The 26,105-nt window shown below is 35.8% G+C and overlaps 1 protein-coding gene across 4 annotated transcripts in view; it reads right to left on the bottom strand.

The window, feature by feature from the left end:
• The window catches only part of LOC103505815 (TRIO and F-actin-binding protein), a 110,535-nt gene that overhangs the window by 2,057 nt on the left and 82,373 nt on the right, over positions 1-26,105 (bottom strand). For 2 of the 4 annotated variants that reach the window (XM_026821044.1, XM_026821046.1), the window contains exons 4-9: positions 20,941-21,136; positions 9,470-9,687; positions 9,170-9,395; positions 4,338-4,577; positions 3,740-3,924; positions 60-793 (exon numbers count right to left, since the gene is read on the bottom strand). In XM_026821044.1, coding sequence (XP_026676845.1) covers positions 60-793; positions 3,740-3,924; positions 4,338-4,577; positions 9,170-9,395; positions 9,470-9,687; positions 20,941-21,136 — 1,799 coding nt within the window. Of the gene's footprint in view, positions 1-59; positions 794-3,739; positions 3,925-4,337; positions 4,578-8,956; positions 9,030-9,169; positions 9,396-9,469; positions 9,688-20,940; positions 21,137-21,412; positions 21,483-26,105 lie in introns of those variants that run through there. The other 2 variants (XM_026821045.1, XM_026821047.1) reach the window with 2 other exon arrangements.

Below are 26,105 nucleotides of genomic sequence, written 5' to 3' on the forward strand. Positions count from 1 at the left end.
TTGCTTGCTTCGGCTCTTCCTTGGGAATATTTACTACTATCAAATCCTTCTTGTCTGATTTACTATTAGGCCCATTTTCAAACGTGATGAGAGATCTAACAGGAGTGTTTTGCTGGAGGAATATCTTGGTTGTGTTGTTCCCATTGATTGTAGTGGTAAGCGTAGTTTTTTCGTTGGTAGGTGAAGATGATGTTACTGATGACGTCACAATATTGGACTGGCCAGGACTCGAACTGGGGGCTCCTTGTGACGTAGACACTTGAAATATAATTGAGTTCTGAGTAGGAGGTACAGGGGGGAACGCAGGAGGTTTAATATCCTCACTAATGCAGTTGGTACTATTCAGCAAATTGGTTTTGTTATGGCAAGACGAGGTGTATCCATTCCTAAGCTTGTGAGACTTGTATACGGACCGGGGGAGGGAGTTATAGCCAGAGCTTGAACTAGAGAATGACTTGCTGGTTGGAGAAGATATCCTCGTGCTAAGTGTAGGGGTGGAGATTTTATTGGAAGACGTGCTAGGGGAGAGTGGGTTCCTCATGGGGGAACTTAGCCGTGTGCTCGCAGAGTAGTGAGACCCAGCGCGGGATGGGGATTCTGACTTGGGAATGGGTGGAAGGGGTAGGTCCGGAGCGGGAGGGTCCCGGGATGACTTACGCCCAGACCTAGGGGTGCCACGACTAGAGGAACAGGCAGAGTGAGAGCGGGGGGAGTGCCGCTTGAGTGTAGAGGGGATGTCGTCAGGCTCCCAATAGATGAGGGAATCCTTGGAGACCTGGCTGGGGCACTCGGGCTGTGAACATAGGGGAGGGGATTCTGTATTAGTAATCATAAGACTACATATTGTCTCCTGCTATAAAACAGAAAATAACGAGAGAATTGAGAAATCACATTGAGAGTAGGTAAATCATCTGATTTTCTTTATCAGATTCCAAGTGTTATCAGACGAGAAAAGAATTCGATCCAATATTAAACTTGGCCGTGATACAATTACGTTACAGCTTCTTGATAGAACCAGTTACTCAATGAAACTGGTAAGTGTTACAGTGAGAATACACGAGTTTTTTTTCCAAGATGCACCCGAGCATATCGCTTTATTTTTAAGGAAGCTCAAGGTGGAATCCAAGTCAGTATGATGCAATCACTTTGTATCAATATCTTACCATATCCCAACGCAGAATCTTTACGTTGAGTAGACAGAAGTTACCTATGTTATCAGCTATCAAAATAATAAAACCGTACAGGCGTTTAGGTCAGTTTATGTGTACGATATGCTAACGAAACCATTACCTACAATCTGTGAACTGTTTGCTCTAAAATGTTCGTACACACTAGTTGGCATTCAGTTCAAAAAATGGCAATAGCTTTATCAGCAATACCTGTAAAATCTAGTACAAATATAGGGTCATAGCCTCATCCGCGGACATGAGGAAATTTCGCCTGCTCCCCCCGCCAGTCCCCCTTCTGGATGAGGTGGGGGTTCGCCCTAGCCGGCGAGTTTCTGGCGTCACCACGAAATAGCCTTGTGAGGTTTGATAGATCTGGAGAGACAAAAAGATAATGATATACAATCCAACCTGTCGAAGTGAGAAACCTGGATAAGCGGGGGAACATCGTGGCCCCTTCATTTATAATAAATTGTAATTGGGAAACACTTTTGTAATTGGAAAACCTAGATAAGTGGGAAAAATTTGCCGGTCCCTTCGAACCGAAGCAACCTAATTATGTAGAGGTGGTTATTATATACAGAGCTAGGCCATGCTTGCGAGAGCTAGTGTTTCTTTGTACCTCCAGTTTGGTAATGAGGTGGTAATCTATGCAAACCTAGACTTGAGGTAGAAAATTGAATATTTTTTCAAGCCTATAAGCCTGGCCTAGCCTAGCCCTGTTCGAAGTGAATTGAAAACTTACTTTTTTCTCTGACATCAACTTGGCCAGTGTGTCATAGACCAGGTCATGGCTCGGCCTTTGAATATCAGGGAAAGCAATGGTGAGGGCTGCAATAATGGCTTCGATGACTGCAGGTTGTCCGGCCGAAGTCAGATCGAATATAATCCAACATAGGGCCTCCGGGAGAGGTGTAAACTGACCTTGCGGAATGGATTGAATGAGACAATCTTCGATATCACCTGAAAGCAGAGAGAAAAGGTAAATTAGATACCTATCTGTGCGCTTTTGACTATGAATTGCGAGGAAATTCCATAAATAAGGAAAGTAGAAACATATGACTCCTACACCATTCATTCATACCTGGGTGTTTTCCACTCACCACTCCGTAAGTAGACAATACAATCCCAATTAACCTATGCATTTCTATTTTTATCAGACTGTAGGTCGCATGTTTTATTTGCCAACCGCCAACCATGTGTAATAACTAATGTTCTAACAATGTCCGTATGGAAAGGATGTAAAATTTACAGTAGAGATTTATTTTAAATTTATTGCTCTGACTTTTCTTCTCTCTAACGTCCTCCATAGCATTGTGAGACCTGCTCGAACATTTTATGTGACACCTGAAGGCCGTTCTACATGGAACAGTATCTAGATTTTAGAATTACCTCTCTACTGGCAGTGATAAAATGTGTTTTTAATTATGTCGTGAGCTATAAATTTCAATGCAACACTTTTTAATGCTTCGTATACGAGTGTGTACACATGTAACACAAATTCAATTATTATTTTTGACCGTAAAATCTAGGTATGATGAAAATGCTAGTTCGAGTTCTAATAATAGGCAATCGTAGGTATCCTAACAAGGTAGCTTGGACATGGCTAGAAGGTACGTACTGTCCATTGTTTTTAATCTTCTTGAGAAATCAGTTACAAAACGGAAAGAAATGGTTGCAGCTCTTAAATTTAAATTTATAATAATTGAAAGCAGCAAGTTAAAGGTGTTTATGGAATACATACATGGGTTTCTCATTGGAAGTATGTTGATATAGGTATAGGTACCTAATAAAGTTACCTAGAGGTGCCTCCACTATCTATTTATCCCAATGCGATGGGTCTTATTTTGCTTCTTGTTTGAATTCAATTCAGAGAATTTTTGTACTCACATAAACTAGCTTCTAGCTTACAGCCCGAATTTCACGAGTCCTGTAATGTCCGATAGGTCATCTCAGTACCTAATAGTACAGACAATCAATATACTGCTTTCTAATACTTCCCCAGGGGTGTTTCATGATTAGCTTAAAAAAAACCTTAATTTCTCCCTTTAGGTTGTCCTTTCATTTCCTTCCTTTTTTTCTACGAAGGAACTTTAGCTGGACAACCGCCGACCTTTTCCAAAAATTGTAAATACACACGATCATGCCAGATTTGGATCAAAAATATGGATAATGACGCATAGGTACCGATCATAAATACCTACATGGGGATATAGTATAAAAGTATAATTCAATTTTATGTGTCGTAAATTAACCTATCCACTTACTATGCAAAGATTTATATGACGTGTCCGGTTCTGAGACTGCGCATTCAGGCATGGACTCTTGGCCTGAGCCTTTGTCCGTGATGTATCGTAACGATCCAGACCTTTGCAGATTGGTAAACCGTTTGGATATCTTGGCATAGGATAGTAGAAGTATATGAGACCCCTACAAGAAACCTCTTGACCTAGGAGGACCCCTACAAGAAATGCTTCTGAGGCGAACCATCCAGTGACTCCAAGTCAAAGCCTTACATGCGAATTCTCCCTTTTCGAAAGTTCTTGTTATGAGAATCCCCCCACCAAACTTACCGGTATTTCGCAAGGAGCCATGGTTTGGGTCCCGACAGAGTGCAGATGTTTCACCGACTGGTTAAACCATTCCCGGGGTGGAAATTGGTCCGAGTAGGTGGCTAACTTCTTGCTGGATGGAGAGGAACAGCGTTTGGATCTTACACTTCGTCGGAAAAACCGAGAAAGTAAAGATAAAGAACGCCCTGAGAAAAAAACGAAAAATGGAAAAATTAATAAAAATATTAATAAATAATATGTTAACCTTTGCTTATGAATCTGATCTTCCAGTCCTTTTTTAAACTTTTCATCAAAGTTCAAGCTTTATTCGGCACTTCCCCAGGGGTGTTTCATGATTAGCTTAAAAAAAACCTTAATTTCTCCCTTTAGATTATCCTTTCATTTCCTTCCTTTTTTTCTACAAAGGAACTTTAGCTGGACAACCGCCGACCTTTTCCAAAAATTGTAAATACACACGATCATGCCAAATTTGGATCAAAAATATGGATAATTACGCATAGGTACCGCTCATAAATACATGAGGACATACATAATAGCTATGTACCTATATTCAATTTTATGTTTTATGTAGGTACCGTAAATTAACCTGCTCACTTACTATGCAAAGATTTATACGACGTGTCAGGTTCTGAGACCGCGCATTCAGGCATGGACTCTTGGCCTGAGCCTTTGTCCGTGATGTATCGTAACGATCCAGACCTTTGCAGATTGGTAAACCGTTTGGAGTTGTTGTACACTCGCATGGAGTGTCGCCTCTCAAATTTGCTGCAGGCGGTGGAACCAGAGCCGTTCTTACACGCTGTAGAACGGGGGTATAGAATCTTGTCGTTGGCGTTTCCTGGGGAGAAGAAGAGGATATTAATGTAGACTTTTTACTTATTTATAATTTCATTTTATTTTAATTTTTTTCATAAAAAAACATCACACTTTTTACATCGTAACTTTTTTATCCTGTAAGTAACCACGATCGAACAACCCTAACTAAGCTTTACCGAAACTGATCTAACGTGAAGATTCGAACTTCATTTAAAATTGAAAAAAGATCTTTTTCTTACCAGAACTAAAACCCGAGATGGTAGTTGGGATGGAAGAAAATTGGCTTGACTTTGAGAGAATTAAGAGCTGCTAGCCGACAGCAACCCTATTCGCTGTTGCTCGACTGCAGAGAATTTTGTAAGTGTTCCAGGTCATAAAACTACTTGTTAATGAGAATACTTCTGCTAGTAACTCTTTTGATCTCGCGTTTGATATCTGATGTATTAAATGCAGTTTGACGGAAGATTAGAAAGCCCTTCTGCTGACAAGTTTCTAGTTTTGATGGACCACGTTCAAAATAAAAATTATTTAGTTAATTACCTGTTTTTAGTAATTAATAATTAAGTACCGATTTATTTTTTCCTACTTTCTACAGAGTCAAAGGGCTATTGGATAGATTTATTAGCAGTCAATTTTAATCCAATGCCAAATATCTCAGCGGGAGTCCAAAGTCGCTAAACCGAAAACCACTCTACTCCAAACGTTATTTTTTAGCACATCTTGGTGGATAAAATATTATTTTCATCATCACATACCTATTCGTGCCAAAAATAACAAGGATTGCGAAAATTGTTAATCGTTTTAATCCTTCCTTGCTCGTTAATTTATTGACTTAATAATTAAGGTATGATAATTTTATTAATGCCCAGTTGGCCATTTGTTTGTTATGTGCCAAGATAGCTATCTCATTTCTATGAACCCACTGCATCGGCAGGGCGCAAGGCCAAGTACCTAAACCTATCCGGAATCAGCTGTTGGCGAGATGAGGCTTCTACTAAGTAAAGATTTACGTAGATATCAATACTACGTATAGTAAGTACGTACATTGATTAATTCATTCATGATTTCATTCATGCACATTCATGTGACGTCAGTATGATTGCTGATGCCAATATTCAGAAGTTATAATATATTGTCTTAAGACTAAAGAGTTCGATTTTGTGCGGATTATGACAAAGATAATTTGAACCGAGTTTGAGTATAAAAGACCTTTTTTAGACTGCGTGGGTAAAGGGACTTTTCAGTCTCATCTGCTGTATAAATGATGTATACCTACTTATTCTATTCTATATTGAAAAAGAAGTCCTTACCTCCCATGATAACATCAGCTAGGTTGGTCTGGATGTTCTGATGCGTGACTATGCCGTCCCGTGTGGTCTCCATCTCTCCATGGACGAGGGTCATAGCCTCATCCGCGGACATGAGGAAATTTCGCCTGCTCCCCCCGCCAGTCCCCCTTCTGGATGAGGTGGGGGTTCGCCCTAGCCGGCGAGTTTCTGGCGTCACCACGAAATAGCCTTGTGAGGTTTGATAGATCTGGAGAGACAAAAAGATAATGATATACAATCCAGCCTATCGAAGTGGGAAACCTGGATAAGCGGGGGGAACATCGTGGCCCGTTCATTTATAAATTGTAATTGGGAAACACTTTTGTAATTGGAAAACCTAGATAAGTGGGAAAAATTTGTCGGTCCCTTGGAACCGAAGCAACCTAATTATGTAGAGGTGGTTATTATATACAGAGCTAGGCCATGCTTGCGAGAGCTAGTGTTTCTTTGTACCTCCAGTTTGGTAATGAGGTGGTAATCTATGCAAACCTATAGACTTGAGGTAGAAAATTGAATATTTTTTCAAGCCTATAAGCCTGGCCTAGCCTAGCCCTGTTCGAAGTGAATTAAAAACTTACTTTTTTCTCTGACATCAACTTGGCCAGTGTGTCATAGACCAGGTCATGGCTCGGCCTTTGAATATCAGGGAAAGCAATGATACAAATATACCCATCTGCGAAAGGCTGAAGTGAAAGGCTTTTCTTTGGCACCTCCCTTCGCCTAAGATCAATGTTAAAAGGACTTTCATGAACTCCAATTTCTGTTCGGAAATTATTCTAAAATCTAAATAATGTAGGGTACCTACCCTTTACACTAGAATAATTTTAATTGTTTGGATGAACAGATAGCCGAAGTGTCTAGACTCTAGACGTTCATGTAAAGATTTAGGTAAGACTTCACTTCCATGCATTACACTTTAATAAGCAGCAATTAATAAATAATGTTCATTCTCTATTACGCACTTCTGGCATAATATCGTCCCGTACTCAAAATTCAATGGAGCATCAGATTTCTCAAATGGGATGCATTCCGTGAAGACACAACCCATCCGTTAAATTTAATAGTCGATTGAAATTCCACACCTTTCTGAGTTTGAAATCTATGTAGGAATCTTATCGCGCTCCTAATTGGAACGAGTAGCAGTCGAGTGAATATTTTATTGAGATGCTTTGTCATTTCTTTGATGCATGTTGCATTTTTAATGTCGGATATTCAAATTGTGATGTCCAAAATATTCACGCACGTGTAGTTTTTATAGGTATTCAGCTACCTATTACACTCTCCGTACTTCCGTAGATGTGACGAGATCGTAATAACAACTTGAAGGACATGTCATTTGGCTATTATGAAGGGCCCAAATAGTTCATTGCGAATAGAAAATACTTTTAGAGGCAGTTTTACCAAACTTGTGTGTGTTTTTATCATCGGGATGATTCTTTTTGGAATGGATTGAATGAGACAATCTTCGATATCACCTGAAAGCAGAGAGAAAAGGTAATTAGATTCCTATCTGTGCGCTTTTGACTATCAATTGCGAGGAAATTCCATAAATAAGGAAAGTAGAAACATAAATATGACTCCTACACCATTCATTCATACCTGGGTGTTTTCCACTCACCACTCAGTAAGTAGACAATACAATCCCAATTAACCTATGCATTTCTATTTTTATCAGACTGTAGGTAGCACATTTTATTTGCCAACCGCCAACCATGTGTAATAACTAATGTTCTAACAATGTCCGTATGGAAAGGATGTAAAATTTACAGTAGAGATTTATCGTTGGCGTTTCCTGGGGAGAAGAAGAGGATATGAATGAAGACTTTTTACTTATTAATAATTTCATTTTATTTTAATTTTTTTCATAAAAAAACATCACACTTTATACATCGTAACTTTTTTATCTTGTATGTAACCACGATCGAACAACCCTAACCAAGCTTTACCGAAACTGATCTAACTTGAAGATTCAAACTTCATTTAAAATTGAAAAAAGATCTTTTTCTTACCAGAACTAAAACCCCGAGATGGTAGTTGGGATGAAAGAAAATTGGCTTGACTTTGAGAGAATTAAGAGCTGCTAGCCGACACCAACCCTATTCGCTGTTGCTCGACTGCAGAGAATTTTGCAAGTGTTCCAGGTCATAAAACTACTTGTTAATGAGAATACTTCTGCTAGTAATTCTTTTGATCTCGCGTTTGATATCTGATGTAGGTATTAAATGCAGTTTGAGGGAAGATTAGAAAGCTCTTCTGCTGACAAGTTTCTAGCTTCTGACGGACCACGTTCAAAATAAAAATTATTTATTTAGTTACCTGTTTGTAGTTAATTAGGTACCGATTTATTTTTTCCTACTTTCTACAGAGTCAAAGGGCTATTAGATAGATTTATTAGCAGTCAATTTTAATCCAATGCCAAATATCTCAGTGGGAGTCCAAAGTCGCTAAACCGAAAACCACTCTATTCCAAACATTATTTTTTAGCACATCTTGGTGGATAAAATATTATTTTCATCATCATAAACATACCTATTCGTGCCAAAAATAACAAGGATTGCGAAAATAGTTAGTCGTTTTAATCCTTCCTTGCTCGTAAATTTATTGACTTAATAATTAAGATATGATAATTTTATTAATGCCCAGTTGGTCATTTGTTTGTTATGTGCCAAGATAGCTATCTCATTTCTATGAACCCACTGCATCGGAAGGGCGCAAGACCAAGTACCTAAACCTATCCGGAATCAGCTGTTGGCGAGATGAGGCTTCTACTAAAGTAAAAATTTACGTAGATATCAATACTACGTATAGTAAGTACGTACATTGATTAATTCATTCATGCACATTCATGTGACGTCAGTATGATTGCTGATGCCAATATTCAGAAGTTATAATATATTGTCTTAAGACTAAAGAGTTCGATTTTGTGCGGATTATGACAAAGATAATTTGAACCGAGTTTGAGTATAAAAGACCTTTTTTAGACTGCGTGGGTAAAGGGACTTTTCAGTCTCATCTGCTGTATAAATGATGTATACCTACTTATTCTATTCTATATTGAAAAAGAAGTCCTTACCTCCCATGATAACATCAGCTAGGTTGGTCTGGATGTTCTGATGCGTGACTATGCCGTCCCGTGTGGTCTCCATCTCTCCATGGACGAGGGTCATAGATATAAAAGACCTTTTTTAGACTGCGTGGGTAAAGGGACTTTTCAGTCTCATCTGCTGTATAAATGAGGTATACCTACTTATTCTATTCTATTCTATATTGAAAAAGATGTCCTTACCTCCCATAATAACATCAGCTAGGTTGGTCTGGATGTTCTGATGCGTGACTATGCCGTCCCGTGTGGTCTCCATCTCTCCATGGACGAGGGTCATAGCCTCATCCGCGGACATGAGGAAATTTCGCCTGCTCCCTCCGCCAGTCCCCCTTCTGGAAGAGGTGGGGGTTCGCCCTAGCCGGCGAGTTTCTGGCGTCACCACGAAATAGCCTTGTGAGGTTTGATAGATCTGGAGAGACAAAAAGATAATGATATACAATCCAGGCCTAGCCTAGCCCTGTTCGAAGTGAATTGAAAACTTACTTTTTTCTCTGACATCAACTTGGCCAGTGTGTCATAGACCAGGTCATGGCTCGGCCTTTGAATATCAGGGAAAGCAATGGTGAGGGCTGCAATAATGGCTTCGATGACTGCAGGTTGTCCGGCCGAAGTCAGATCGAATATAATCCAACATAGGGCCTCCGGGAGAGGTGTAAACTGACCTTGTGGAATGGATTGAATGAGACAATCTTCGATATCACCTGAAAGCAGAGAGAAAAGGTAATTAGATTCCTATCTGTGCGCTTTTGACTATCAATTGCGAGGAAATTCCATAAATAAGGAAAGTAGAAACATATGACTCCTACACCATTCATTCATACCTGGGTGTTTTCCACTCACCACTCCGTAAGTAGACAATACAATCCCAATTAACCTATGCATTTCTATTTTTATCAGACTGTAGGTAGCACATTTTATTTGCCAACCGCCAACCATGTGTAATAACTAATGTTCTAACAATGTCCGTATGGAAAGGATGTAAAATTTACAGTAGAGATTTATTTTAAATTTATTGCTCTGACTTTTCTTCTCTCTAACGTCCTCCATAGCATTGTGAGACCTGCTCGAATATTTTATGTGACACCTGAAGGCCGTTCTACATGGAACAGTATCTAGATTTTAGAATTACCTCTCTACTGGCAGTGATAAAATGTGTTTTTAATTATGTCGTGAGCTATAAATTTCAATGCAACACTTTTTAATGCTTCGTATACGAGTGTGTACACACTACACATGTAACACAAATTCAATTATTATTTTTGACCGTAAAATCTAGGTATGATGAAAATGCTAGTTCGAGTTCTATTAATAGGCAATCGTAGGTATCCTAACAAGGTAGCTTGGACATGGCTAGAAGGTACGTTCTGTCCATTGTTTTTAATCTTCTTGAGAAATCAGTTACAAAACGGAAAGAAATGGTTGCAGCTCTTAAATTTAAATTTATAATAATTGAAAGCAGTAAGTTAAAGGTGTTTATGGAATACATACATGGGTTTCTCATTGGAAGTATGTTGATATAAGTATAGGTAATAAAGTTACCTAGAGGTGCCTCCACTATCTATTTATCCCAATGCGATGGGTCTTATTTTGCTTCTTGTTTGAACTTGTTTGAATTCAATTCAGAGAATTTTTGTACCTACTCACATAAACTAGCTTCTAACTTACAGCCCGAATTTCACGAGTCCTGTAATGTCCGATAGGTCATCTCAGTACCTAATAGTACAGACAATCAATATACTGCTTTCTAAAATGATAGAATCATTACAAATCCAAACATAACTTCAAGTTCTTGTAGAACAGAGTTCCATGTATCTGGAAGTGTGATACGAACCGGTATTGTCCAACAAAACACTAAAGCTAACAACATAAATCCATTGTTAACAATAAATCAATGGAGGTGCAAAAGAAATGTAAAAAAGTTATGAGTTATATTTCAAGCTGTCTCGTAATGTAAAGAAAGGAAGTATCAAAAGCGCATAAATATTGTGTGTGGTATTGTCCAACAAAACACTAAAGCTAACAACATAAATCCATTGTTAACAATAAATCAATGGAGGTGCTAAAGAAATGTAAAAAAGTTATGAGTTATATTTCAAGCTGTCTCGTAATGTAAAGAAAGGAAGTATCAAAAGCGCATAAATATTGTGTGTAGGACAGAATATTGTTTGTTTTGATTGTTGTGATATGAATTTGATAAGGTAGCTATTTTTATACGACCAATAGGTAAGTAGGTGATACCTAGGTACGTATTAAAGTTGTACTTAAAACTTTTATATCTACAGACCTACATGCACTATAGAAAACAGTAAGAAGTATATTAAACAAGGTAGCTATCTCCTTTGACAAATGCATGAATGATGACGCTGTATGGACGGATGAGGATATGCACTATATATGCAGATTGCAGACAGTAAAAGCAGAAAATCTAGGAGGCATTAGCATAAAAATGGGGGCTCCATGTTCAAGTGACAATTTGGGTTATATGCAGATTGCAGACAGTAAAAGCAGAAAATCTAGGAGGCATTAGCATAAAAATGGGGGCTCCATGTTCAAGTGACAATTTGGGTAAACAATTCATTTCTACGAGATAATTAATTACTTGTGTTTGTGTTTTGTGATTAATGCCGCCATAGCTTTAACACATAGAAGCTCACGTATACCTAACTCACTTCTGAGAAGAACAAAGTGAAATCGAAACTCAGAAACCTAAAGGAAACCTATTCCAACGTTGAAGTTGAAGATTACGGATATTATTACGAGATTTCAAGTTCCTCCTAGCCTAGAATGCTCTCTATAAAAAGACATATTGTTCAAAGACAACATGGTGAGTTCCCTTATATGGAAATTTATCTTTCTTGAAAAAAAAAACTCAAGTAAATAAAGAAACACGTAGAAAATAAAAAGTAGGTACTCGGTCTCTGTGCAGTTGAAATAAAACGCATGGGAATGAGTAGTCCATTCAATTTAAAATCATATCGAATCATCTTCATAATGTATCGGATGTTTGGATCTATGAAACTTGAGTCTTGCATAATTGAAATCGATATCAGATCAGTTGACGCATCTTCTCCTTTTCACTTCTGCAGTGAATCGCATGGCAACTGCAGTGAATCGCATAGATACCTACCGCCTACCGTACTACAATATCTAATGACCATGTGTACGAGTATATACGTATCTACATGACTAGGTTTCCAAATGACAGTCTCAAAGAAATTCTGAATGACACCAACAGTAATGTACCTACCTGTTGGATAGCGCGGTAGACTCTAGTACCAGTTGAGGAATGAAATTCAGCACTGCATATTAAACGAAGAACGACGAACAATCCAGCTTAACACAATCAAGAATCCTCTTTTTTTCGATTTGGGGACTTTTGATTTGTTAGAAGAATTTGCAGAAACTTTCTGTTCAATCTTAGGATATCGAAGTGAAAGGACACTGAGTTTTATATCTGCAATATGATTGGTGATTGATGGATTACCTCACATGATCTTCTTTTGATCTTTTCCTCATATTCAGCTTTAGGAAATGAAACTTACTTTCCAACTCGCCTCATGGTAGGTATCTAACTTTCAGATCAATTCGACTGATTGAAGCGCCGAGTTCCCCCATGTTAAAGCTCTATCTCGAATTCAGATCAGCGATCCTCAATCTCGAAAAAGTTCGCAACCTTCCAAAAAGGTCGTGAATTGCTGATGGGTCGCAAACAGGGAACTGAGTGTTCGGAAATGTAATTTTTATTACAACAAGCGTGGGAGGTTTCATGTTAAAGCTCTATCTCGAATTCAGATCAGCGATCCTCAATCTCGAAAAAGTTCGCAACCTTCAACCAACCAAAAAGGTCGTGAATTGCTGATGGGTCGCAAACAGGGAACTGAGTGTTCGGAAATGTAATTTTTATTACAACAAGCGTGGGAGGTTAATATGATGATTACCTGCTATTATTACGTGTACCTACATTGTAAAGGTTCTCATATGAAACTTCATGTGCTTAGCATTAGAGATTGCAATAAAAATTTACCGATATTATGTTCTCTTAACCTATAACTAGTAGAATTTCTGATATGCTTAGGCACCAGGTGTCAATCTTTAGAAATTATAATAAACCTTCAATTTACTGTCTGTCATTTGTCATGAACTCATGACTTAATCAGAGCTATTTTATTATAACTCGTTAATTGAGATAGATATAAGTACCTACACAAGTTATTCGAGTAAGTGACTCTAAGCATAGGTGTCTAACTCTTCAATACAAACTACATACTTGCAACGTGTACTTGTTCATTCATTTTGAAATACAGGTTATTGTTTCAATACAATGTTGAAGTTATTGTTATCATTTCAGATTTTTTTATTTTTTCATCAGACTATCAATTAGAATACTTACCTGCTATTATTACGTTTACCTACATTGTAAAGGTTCTCATATGAAACTTCATGTGCTTAGCATTAGAGATTGCAATAAAAATTTACCGATATTATGTTCTCTTATTCCTGTGATTATTCTTATTGACCCCAAAATGATTCTAAATAGAGTGATAACCCCATGACCCTTGCAGGATGCCAGGTTTCCTAGGTAGGCTCCTACACCTACCTATCCTAGCCAGCTTGGAAAATAACTTTGAGACGAGACTTTTTTTAATGAAAATTCTAGGGTCGAATATGCTGAATAGTAGAAATCACAGCCCTTCCCGACATAAATATAGGGATGACTACTTTATTAGCTAGGTAACGAAAGGTATTAGCTACTCTTGAAAGGTCCACTAAGCAACTTGTCAGTTCAACAACACTTGAGCTACTCGTGATTTCTGCAAAAATATTGTATGTTTTAAAAAATCGCACAAAACATGCATGAAAACTTCCACACACAGGATAGAGAGCTCTCCTAGGTACACGTAACGTAAATTCACTATAAGTAGAAGTTGTAAATGTACCTATGTAAATTGTAAAAAAAATCCTAATCAGGTATGTTTTAAAAAATCGCACAAAACATGCATGAAAACTTCCACACACAGGATAAAGAGCTCTCCTAGGTACACGTAACGTAAATTCACTATAAGTAGAAGTTGTAAATGTACCTATGTAAATTGTAAAAAAAATCCTAATCAGCAACTCGGATCGTGTGGGAAAATTTCACGCCAAGTAGGAACCTATCTACAATTTAGACATCTTCAGTAAATTTAGTAGTCAGTATATCCTCAAGCTTTAAGATCAAGTCATTCAAATTTGCACGCGTACCTATACGTTATACCTACCTACTAGTGGTTTGTTAGATTTGATTTAAACTTATTACCATCTCTTGTGATAATCTCACTCTTCGAGGTACACGTACATAGTGAAAAGAAAGCAAAAATAGGCTTTCAAGTCTTCTTTTTTCTTCGAACTGTAAAACATTGCAGGATTATTATTATTATTATTATTATTATTATTATTATTATTATTATTATTATTATTATTATTATTATTATTATTATTATTATTATTAGACGTACATAGTGAGAAGAAAGCAAAAATAGGCTTTCAAGTCTTCTTTTTTCGTCGAACTGTAAAACATTGCAGGATTATTATTATTATTATTGCTGAAATGTTGGTTAAGGCTGAAACATAACATCATTTTCTTGTCAAAAGTACTAGTATACATGCACGAAAAGCAACACGTAAACTTTGCGATACTTTTTATCGAGTGAAAAAACAAAGTAATCGGAAATGAGATTAGTGATGAGTACTTAGAGGTAAAACAACTCTCTTATTGTACAATGTACATATTCGAGAGTAATTGGACATAATTTCCATCATGTTTTTAACCTGCATGATGCACTTTAATCATCTTGTTTGATTTGAGTAACAAAGAAACAGTGGTGTGTCATGAAGAAACAAAATGATCTTTCAAAGTTGAATGCCAAAAGTATCCTGTTAATCATGCCAAAAGTATCCTCTTAATCATCTTATTCTTTTGAGGAGGTGCAATCAGACAGTAACAATATGTATAACAAATTAAAGTCTACACTTTTGTTAAATCTACAGATTCCACTCCGGAATCCATAGAAATTTTGGTACAGCTTTATAATTTGAGATCTTCATATGATAAATGAAAATCTGTTTCCCTCAAAGTTTTACTCTCTTATCCTGTACGAGCAACGAGCATATTAGATACTTGGTAGTTTTGTCACATCCACTATTTTTCTATGGTATTATTGGCACATGGCACATCCACCATTTTCGTCTCTTCTTTCATAGGATAATGAAGATAAATGTTCCATTTTATTTCATCCGTTTTGCGTTTTTTCTTGTATCTTCTATTTTCATTAACACACCGACACTGAATGAACCGTATTCTCATGAAAGTGTTTCTGAGGCCTCCAGTTGTGTTTGAAATCTTCATGAACTTTCCATCCAAAGTGTTAAGTGATAGAAAAGCAACACGTAAACTTTGCGATACTTTTTATCGAAAGAAAAAACAAAGTAATCGGAAATGAAATTAGTGATGAGTACTTAGAGGTAAAACAACTCTCTTATTGTACATATTGGAGAGTAATTGGACATAATTTCCATTTTACCTGCATGATGCACTTTAATCATCTTGTTTGATTTAAGGAACAAAGAAACAGTGGTGTGTGATGAAGAAACAAAATGATCTTTCAAAGTTAGTAATAGTAATATTTGTGCTTTATTATTAAATTTTGACATATCATGAATCATGACAATAAAAGAAGTAAATTTAAACTTGTGACAGCACTACCACCAGTCCACCCAACCCCCCCGCGAAGTTGAATGCCAAAAGTATCCTGTTAATTATGGGTATTTTATTCTTTTGAAGAGGTGCAATCAGACAGTACCTACAATAACAAAAGTCTGCACTTTTGTTAGATATACACATATACAGATTCCACTCCGCAATCCATAGAAATTTTGGTATAGCTTTATACCTACTTAATTTGAGATATGATAAATGAAGTTCAAAGTTTTACTCTCTTATCCTGTACGAGCAACGAGCATATTAGATACCTACTTGGTAGTTTTGTCACATCCACTATTTTTTCTATGGTATTATTGGCACAATTGGCACATCCACCATTTTCGTCTCTTCTTTCATAGGATAATGAAGATAAATGTTCCATTTTATTCCATCCGTTTTGCGTTTTTTCTTGTATCTTCTATTTTCATTAACACACCGACACTGGATGAACCGTATTCTCATGAAAGTGTTTCTGAGGCCTCCAGTTGTGTTTGAAATCTTCATGAACTTTCCATGCAAAGTGTTAAGTGATAGTCCAAGTGTGCCTGGCTAAAGAAATGTAAGCCCCATCACACTATATTTGGCACCATGATTGATAACAAGTGTAATTTAACTTCTTTTCATAAAGTTTAGTAACTAAACTTTGGTTCTTTTTACCACGATTTTATTCCAACTCTCAACTCACGTAATAACGAATTAACGACCATTAGCAATTCAACTATTAACTCAACTAAATAACGTTTAGGTGCTTAGTATAACTTACACTTTATAGGCAAACATGTAGGTACATGACATGCGATGTTAAGTTTTGGTTTTGATGGATTGAATTCAAATTATCACTTTTAGGTCTTTTACTATTCAATTTTAAAAGAACAAATTTGGATTTACATGTACGTGTGGGTGTGGTTACTTAGTTAGTTTTGTTCTAATGATTTAACAGGTTAGGGAAGTATTTTACGATTTTAAGGGTCTCCACCTTTGAACTAGACATTGTAAAGTTGGATTGCCAAAAAATAATAATGATTTCGTCATTAGATTTCAGACAACTATTTCAATATCTTCAGATTGAAATCTTTTGGAGATAATCTTCTTTCCCGTCGTGTTCAATGTCATCTTTCTTCTCGAAGTTTTGTTTCATTACTTTTTTCACGCTATCTTGTTTGTTTATACTTTTATTCCAATATGCACAATTATTCATCCTTTCATTCTTTTCCTAGGTAATTACGTTTTTCTGTTCAATGAATCCTGAAATTCCCGAAAGGAGGGAAGTTTTGACATTGAATCGATTAAGTTCAGCGAACAAATTTGGATTTACGTGTACGTGTGGGTGTGGTTACTTAGTTAGTTTTGTTAGGTATGCTTGTTCTAAAGATTTAACAGGTTAGGGAAGTATTTTACGATTTTAAGGGTCTCCACCTTTGAACTAGACATTGTAAAGTTGGATTGCCAAAAAATAATAATGATTTCGTCATTAGATTTCAGACAACTAGGTATTTCAATATCTTCAGATTGAAATCTTTTGGAGATAATCTTCTTTCCTGTCGTGTTCAATGTCATCTTTCTTCTCGAAGTTTTGTTTCATTACTTTTTTCACGCTATCTTGTTTGTTCATACTTTTATTCCAATATGCACAATTATTCATCCTTTCATTCCTTTCCTAGGTAATTACGTTTTTCTGTTCAATGAATCCTGAAATTCCCGAAAGGAGGGAAGTTTTGACATTGAATCGATTAAGTTCAGCGGGAGAGAGGCTAATCTTCATCTGCGGAGGTCAAAACTTGGCATTACTGAGCCAAGTTTGCTAATGTTACTAAATGTCAGTAAACTCTAGATAAGTGTATCTACAGCTATTATAAATATTTAGGTTCAGCAACAAGTGATGTCACGATCATCTCACTCTGATTCATTATAGTATTTTGATTTTATATAGCATTTTGTATAAATATATCTAATAGTTATATTTTGATTTTATTCATTTATTATTGGAACCTCTCAGATACAGGTTGCTGTTGAACTTTTAACCTGAACAAACCAAGGATGGATATCTTCGAGTGACCTTAGCAATTATTCTTATCCGATTTATTTCATATTAAACGTACTTAAAGGGGAAAAGGTTAGAGTTTAATCTGTTTTGCAGCACATCAGAGAGTCAAACTGAAGACAGAAGACGAAAGAGAACAAGTACATTTTTTTGATATTAGTGGATGTGTCATCTTTGCCTTGATAAAATTATGTAAAGAAATCCAAATCTAAATCATGATAGCTATTTGTGGTGAAGCTGAAAACCTTTATGCACATTTTTTGTAGGTATCTCAGCATTGCTAAGAGCCTTCTTTACTATAGTAGAATGGTGTATTCCAACTGAATGGTACCTCAGCAGATTTGAAAAGTAAATTATGTATGCAGGTTATGGTTAAATTTATCTAGTTTTATAGTCAGGAGAAAAAAAAACTTTACATTTGAGACATTCAAGCCTCCTTGTCTACAAATTTTTCGAATCGCTTTGTCGCGTCGGATAGAAACCTCTACTTCTCTACTAGCTGAAAGAGAAATCTAGTCCTCATATTTTCGAAAACTTCCAAATTTCGACTATCACTTGATGGACAAAACACCAACTTCCTGCTCGAAAAATGTCGAGAAAGTAAATATGAACGTTTAAATGATGGATTTCACATCGATAGTCAGGATTTCGACAAATATGGTTGTACATCCGTCATAAAAGTTAGAAATTGGACGGTCGTAGTCCTATTTCAGCTTTCTCACAATATAACATGTCATAATCTTTACATGACCAATATCGTCCTACAACCCATTCTGCCAACCGGACAAACATAGGGAAATTAAATTTTATAATCAAACATTTCTATGCTGTAAGCTTGTTGCGTGATAACAGCATGTCTATTATGATGTACCCTGTTTATTATCAGGACTTGAGAAGCTCTAAGAGGATTTACTGAAAGCATAAAAACACACACGCACATATACTTGCAGCTAGAAGCGTATAAGATTTGATAGAGGAAGATCAACAATATCAGTAACGTGATTGTGAATACTTTTTTATGTTATTAGTGGAGATGCCAATTCCCTCATTTGTGAATTGAGCAAAGAAAGACATTAAGAAATCACCACATAGGTAATTAGGAACTTATTGAATGTTGATATGATTTGTCTATTGAATAGATAATAATACTAGGTATTTCATCTCCTTTTGGAAATGGTCCTACAAAGCCTAGATGGGAGGGAGAGAAAGAAAGAGGGGGGGGGAAGAGAAAGAAAGAGATTTTAAATAAAAAATAATTCGATGTATTAAAAAAAATAATGAAACATTTTTAGAATGATTAAATAATGATCATTTCAAAAATCCCAACACACCTATATGATTGACAAGGTATGCGGGAAGTGTTATGCAGGCTAAATTTAACAACCTCGAAACTTTCTTTTATCTAATCAAGACCAAATCAATAAAAAACAAAATGTCTGAAAGAAAGATACTAATCAAACTCAGTGAATTCGGATTAGTCTCAGTTGCAAAAAGAAGTAGGAGGAAAGGAAAAAATCAACAAGGTAGTTGAGGAAAAAACTCAATGGAATATGATTCCTTGACCGGGGTAGCAACTATTACAACAACATTACCTACTAACCAAAGAAGTAAAAAGAGGCCCTTGAAATGAATGTGACCAATAAAATCATAATATTGAAAAATAAATATGAAAATATATCTAAAGGCCACTACACACAATGCGACGAATCCTTTTGACACACGACAAATCCACGAAACCACAAAATTCATTACACTTGGATTTGCGATCCATAGCCCTATTTCTCAAACTCCAATAAAGCACTTAAAGCTGGCTCTAACAATATAATCTTGATAACATTATCGGAGCACAAGCTCATTTTACAACTATGAGTTCGTTATGGATGATGATTTTGTGAGTGTACAAGTTTCAAGGTGTTAAAATCAACATAAATAAAGCCAATAAATGGTTATCTGGTAAGAAAATTTCAGCTCGAGCTCACGATTATTGATAAAGTGATTGTCACATATTGTAGATACCAATATGCTTAAATAATGTGTAATGCTGTATTGTTCTTGTTTATTGAATGTGTGGCCCTTGCAAAACACATTTGATTTATGTTGAATTTGTAAATGTTGTATTTTTTAAATTTTAAATAGTTGTAAGTACCTAGATCTTGCGAAATAAAATATTTTTATTGAAATTTAGAGGTAGACCTCTCGTTGGACGATGTAATCTCACAATAGGTACCTATAACTAGTAGAATTTCTGATATGCTTAGGCACCAGGTGTCGATCTTTAGAAATTATAATAAACCTTCAATTTACTGTCTGTCATTTGTCATGAACTCATGACTTAATCAGAGCTATTTTATTATAACTCGTTAATTGAGATAGATATAAGTACCTACACAAGTTATTCGAGTAAGTGACTCTAAGCATAGGTGTCTAACTCTTCAATACAAACTACATACTTGCAACGTGTACTTGTTCATTCATTTTGAAATACAGGTTATTGTTTCAATACAATGTTGAAGTTATTGTTATCATTTCAGATTTTTTTATTTTTTCATCAGACTATCAATTAGAATACTAGGAGACTTAACGTGGGTTGCTTGTTACTTAAATCTATTACCGTGGGTAACTTTAGACAAGTGTTATAATGATAATGGGTTTAATTGATTTCGCTTATCAATTAGGAAAAAATATCACTCAATAATAAGAATTGCGCAAGTTTTTTTACTAATCGTCTACTATGTGAATGAGAATCTTTGAAGAAACCCGACAACTTATTCCAAATCCTATTCATAAACACCCAGTTAGTTGGTTAATTGGTCAAATTTACCGGTTTAATTGGTCATTGATAATACCAGAGTGACCATCTCTTGGAATTTACTGAATCTAAGGTGATCATGTTTTATGGAATACGAATCAAATTTGTGTGTAGGTACTTAACTTATCAAGACTGCATTGCAATACATGTTTTCAATCTAAAAATTGACCGTACGGAAATGTAAAAGGCACTCTGAACAATTTTAAGGGACCTACAAATAAAACGATTAGGTACTTAAGTATCACTACTTATGAAATTATTCTGTACTTACCAAATATACGAGACTTTGTTTATACTGTGGGAATAAAGGGACTTTTCAGTTTCATTCTGGCAATTAGCGATATAATCTATCCTATTCTACTTACCAACATTGACTATGGTATAGTTGATAGGAGGTTTCAGTACATTTCGAGACCAGGCTGCCCGGATTATTTCTAAGGCGCGTGCATTCCCGGCAACCAGGAGAATTCCTGGCGAAACATAGCCGTGAAATTCTAAATGTCGCACAGCTTCTAGAAGTGACGTGTTCCAGAAACATTTCAAATTTGCTTCCAGAAATCCCTGAAAATGAGAAAATAATGTTATTGGTAAATTTAGATATCATTTTATTAATTAATATGTAATTGTAGTTAGCCTCAGAAAAATAGATACTTCTGTTATTAAATGTTCAAGATACCTAATACCTACCTGCCTCCTGTCACACCTTTCTATCCTAATTTGGTGCTGAAAGACAAATTTTATGCCTTGTACCAAGAACCTAATAAGTACCCCAGTACCAACCTTTTAGAAATACCAACCTAGGTATAGGTACCTAATTTAGAAAGAAAATATACTCACTTGGAATACTAAATACCCGCTATCGTACATCCAAAATGGTTGTGTGTTTTGTGATACATCCTGCAGTGTACTTGTAACAATTAGTTATTCGAGTAAGTGACTCTAAGCATAGATGTCTAACTCTTCACTACAAACTACATACTTGCAACGTGTACTTGTTCATTCATTTTGAAATCGGTACAGGTTATTGTTTCAATACAATGTTGAAGTTATTGTTATCATTTCAGATTTTTTTATTTTTTCATCAGACTATCAATTAGAATACTAGGAGACTTAACGTGGGTTGCTTGTTACTTAAATCTATTACCGTGGGTAACTTTAGACAAGTGTTATATTAATGATAATGGGTTTAATTGATTTCGCTTATCAATTAGGAAAAAATATCACTCAATAATAAGAATTGCGCAAGTTTTTTTACTAATCGTCTACTATGTGAATGAGAATCTTTGAAGAAACCCGACAACTTATTCCAAATCCTATTCATAAACACCCAGTTAGTTGGTTAATTGGTCAAATTTACCGGTTTAATTGGTCATTGATAATACCAAAATGACCATCTCTTGGAATTTACTGAATCTAAGGTGATCATGTTTCATGGAATACGAATCAAATTTGTGTTTAGGTACCTAACTTATCAAGACTGCATTGCAATCCATGTTTTCAATCTAAAAATTGACCGTACGGAAATGTAAAAGGCACTCTGAGCAATTTTAAGGGACCTACAAATAAAACGATTAGGTACTCAAGTATCACTACTTATGAAATTATTCTGTACTTACCAAATATACGAGACTTTATTTATACTGTGGGAATAAAGGGACTTTTCAGTTTCATTCTGGCAATTAGCGATATAATCTATCCTATTCTACTTACCAACATTGACTACAGCATTTTGTATAAATATAATAGTTATATTTTGATTTTATTCATTTATTATTGGAACCTCTCAGATACAGGTTGCTGTTGAACTTTTAACCTGAACAAACCAAGGATGGATATCTTCGAGTGACCTTAGCAATTATTGTTATCCGATTTATTTCATATTAAACGTACTTAAAGGGGAAAAGGTTAGAGTTTAATCTGTTTTGCAGCACATCAGAGTGTCAAACTGGAGACTGGAGACAGAAGACGAAAGAGAACAAGTACATTTCTTTGATATTAGTGGATGTGTCATCTTTGCCTTGATAAAATTATGTAAAGAAATCCAAATCTAAATCATGATAGCTATTTATTTGTGGTGAAGCTGAAAACCTTTTTTCACATTTTTTGTAGGTATCTCAGCATGCCTAAGAGCCTTCTTTACTATAGTAAAATGGTATATTCCAACTGAATGGTACCTCAGCAGATTTGAAAAGTAAATTATGTATGCAGGTTATGGTTAAATTTATCTAGTTTTATAGTCAGGATCTAAAACCATATAAAGAACCAAATGAGATTAAGACCAAACTACTAATGAATGAAGAAATTGCATTAGGTGATAATGATAATCACTTGAGGAAACGCCTGATACCAGTAACGTGATTGTGAATACTTTTTTATGTTATTACCTCGGTGGTGTAGTGGTCAAGGCGCTCGCCTGGTAAACAGGAGGGCGTGGGTTCAATCCCAGCCGAGGTATGACTTGAGGAAACGCCTGATAATGACGCTGTTATGTATGCATAGGGAAAGAGGTTATCTCCATCCTATGTACTACAGCTCTATGTAGACTCATTTCCATGTTCTAAACTTGGTTCATACCTAAACACCTTGGTTGTTGGTTCAGTAATATGGTAATCTGTTGCGTTTGGACGTGACCAATGGTAATTTAAGTATTGACTCTGACGTTCACTTGTTACTGAGTCTAATTTTACACGTAATGCCAAGCGAAAACCCTGAGTGTTTGACCAAAATCAGGGTGAAAGAACTAGAGAAAAAGACCTCTGGTAAAAGAACAACAGGTGTGATTTTCAGATAAATCTAGGTAATAATCATAATAGGTACCTACTTACGAATAATGTATGAACGACTTTTTCAAGAATAATAGATCATGCACTCGAGATATTTGGTAGATAATAATAGATTATCAAATATTCAAGGGTAGACAGCAAAACACGTATGGTACTAATTACTTTGTTATAAGCAAGTGGTTTAAAATACCAAATTAACATAACATAAATAGGTACCTTTAAGTCGAATAACCAAATAAGTATGCTTAGTTTAAACAGAGGTATTAGGTTTGAGTGTATGATTGATCATTAGTGTAGTATGTAGAAGAAATGGTTGATTTTGATGGAGAGATGTTAACACCGATGATAATTATACGTGGAGGTTTGTATGAAGATCTAGTGAGCTAGTATGTAGAAGAAATGGTTGATTTTGATGGAGAGATGTTAACACCGATGATAATTATACGTGGAGGTTTGTATGAAGATCTTTTAGCCTGAACAACCTGCACAGTCATGTAAGTAACAAAGTATCTGTGTAAGTAAACAAACTAGGAGATGTTTAACATTGAAGGCCATAGAGTACATGCAACAAAGCTTTATAGCTTTTTCTTAAGATAGGAGGGATTTAATCGTGTTTGTTTATTGAATCGATAAAATATGAGTTGTAGGTATGTTTTTCTTCTACCTTATCTACCTACAACTATTCTGTATTATTTATATTAGGTATACATTTTTGTAATTTGTAACTCACTGCGAGAGTTGGTTCGACTTGGAACAAGGATTCGAAATGAAAAAAGGAATGTACCTACGAGGAATTCACCAGTCAAGGAGGGAGATATTACAGAGAAAAGTCCTGATTATAAGAACACAATGCATAGAAAACTGAAAAAACTAAAAAGGAAGGCTAAAAGTAAACAAAGGATCTCACAGCACAATGAAACAAAGAGGAATTGTAGCTGCGTGTGATAGCAAACGCGTAAAATATAATCATGGAGTGGTTTGAGCGTCAAACCAAGATCCTGTGAACAAATGAAAAATCACACAGAACAAACTAAAAAGGAAGGCTAAAAGTAAACAAAGGATCTCACAGCACAATGAAACAAAGAGGAATTGTAGCTTCGTGTGATAGCAAACGCGTAAAATATAATCATGGAGTGGTTTGAGCGTCAAACCAAGATCCTGTGAACAAATGAAAAATCACACAGAACCAAATGAGATTAAGACCAAACTACTAATGAATGAAGAAATTGCATTAGGTGATAATGATAATCACTTGAGGAAACGCCTGATAATGACGCTGTTATGTATGCATAGGGAAAGAGGTTATCTCCATCCTATGTACTATAGCTCTATGTAGACTCATTTCCATGTTCTAAACTTGGTTCATATCTAAACACCTTGGTTGTTGGTTCAGTAATATGGTAATCTGTTGCGTTTGGACGTGACCAATGGTAATTTAAGTATTGACTCTGACGTTCACTTGTTACTGAGTCTAATTTTACACGTAATGCCAAGCGAAAACCCTGAGTGTTTGACCAAAATCAGGGTGAAAGAACTAGAGAAAAAGACCTCTGGTAAAAGAACAACAGGTGTGATTTTCAGATAAATCTAGGTAATAATCATAATAGGTACCTACTTACGAATAATGTATGAACGACTTTTTCAAGAATAATAGATCATGCACTCGAGATATTTGGTAGATAATAATAGATTATCAAATATTCAAGGGTAGACAGCAAAACACGTATGGTACTAATTACTTTGTTATAAGCAAGTGGTTTAAAATACCAAATTAACATAACATAAATAGGTACCTTTAAGTCGAATAACCAAAAAAGTATGCTTAGTTTAAACAGAGGTATGTATTAGGTTTGAGTGTATGATTGATCATTAGTGATGTCGATTTTAGATAGCCGATAACAACCTAGCGATAAAGTTCAATTGATAATAGTACTTTGTTATAAGCAAGTGGTTTAAAATACCAAATTAACATAACATAAATAGGTACCTTTAAGTCGAATAACCAAATAAGTATGCTTAGTTTAAACAGAGGTATTAGGTTTGAGTGTATGATTGATCATTAGTGATGTCGATTTTAGATAGCCGATAACAACCTAGCGATAAAGTTCAATTGATAATAACAATAATGGGTTTTTTGAAAGTTAAGGACTTTGTATTGCACATGGCACCTTATAGGCTATCATAGAGATTAGGTTGCTACGTGTGATGTAGGCATTGCAGGTAGGCACAATTTGTTTTTATGATTATGAGCTACAGTTAGAGTTAACTACCATTTACTTCTGAAATAATGGAACTACATGTCCTACCTTGACAGCCTAATGAAGCAATGCACCTGTAATACCTACTTAAAGGTAGGTACCTCCTATAAAATAAAAGTTACCTAACGCGACGGTACGGTGGCTACTACCCTCCAGAAATTGAAATTCCAGCGAAAGACTACATGTCCTACCTTGACAGCCTAATGAAGCAATGCACCTGTAATACCTACCTAAAGGTAGGTACCTCCTATAAAATAAAAGTTACCTAACGCGACGGTACGGTGGCTACTACCCTCCAGAAATTGAAATTCCAGCGAAACGGCCAAATTCTTGGCCAACTTTAGGGAAAAATTGTTTCTTAATCTATGTTTGGATTGAAATATATTTAATTTGATCTTTGGGACCGGTAAAACTTGAATAGCTCCCTTGAATTTGATCAGTAAAAGTAACCACCAATAAAATCATAATATTGAAAAATAAATATGAAAA

Source organism: Diaphorina citri, unplaced genomic scaffold (assembly GCF_000475195.1).
Source record: "Diaphorina citri unplaced genomic scaffold, Diaci psyllid genome assembly version 1.1 scaffold196, whole genome shotgun sequence".
Taxonomy (NCBI): Eukaryota; Metazoa; Arthropoda; class Insecta; order Hemiptera; family Psyllidae; genus Diaphorina; species Diaphorina citri.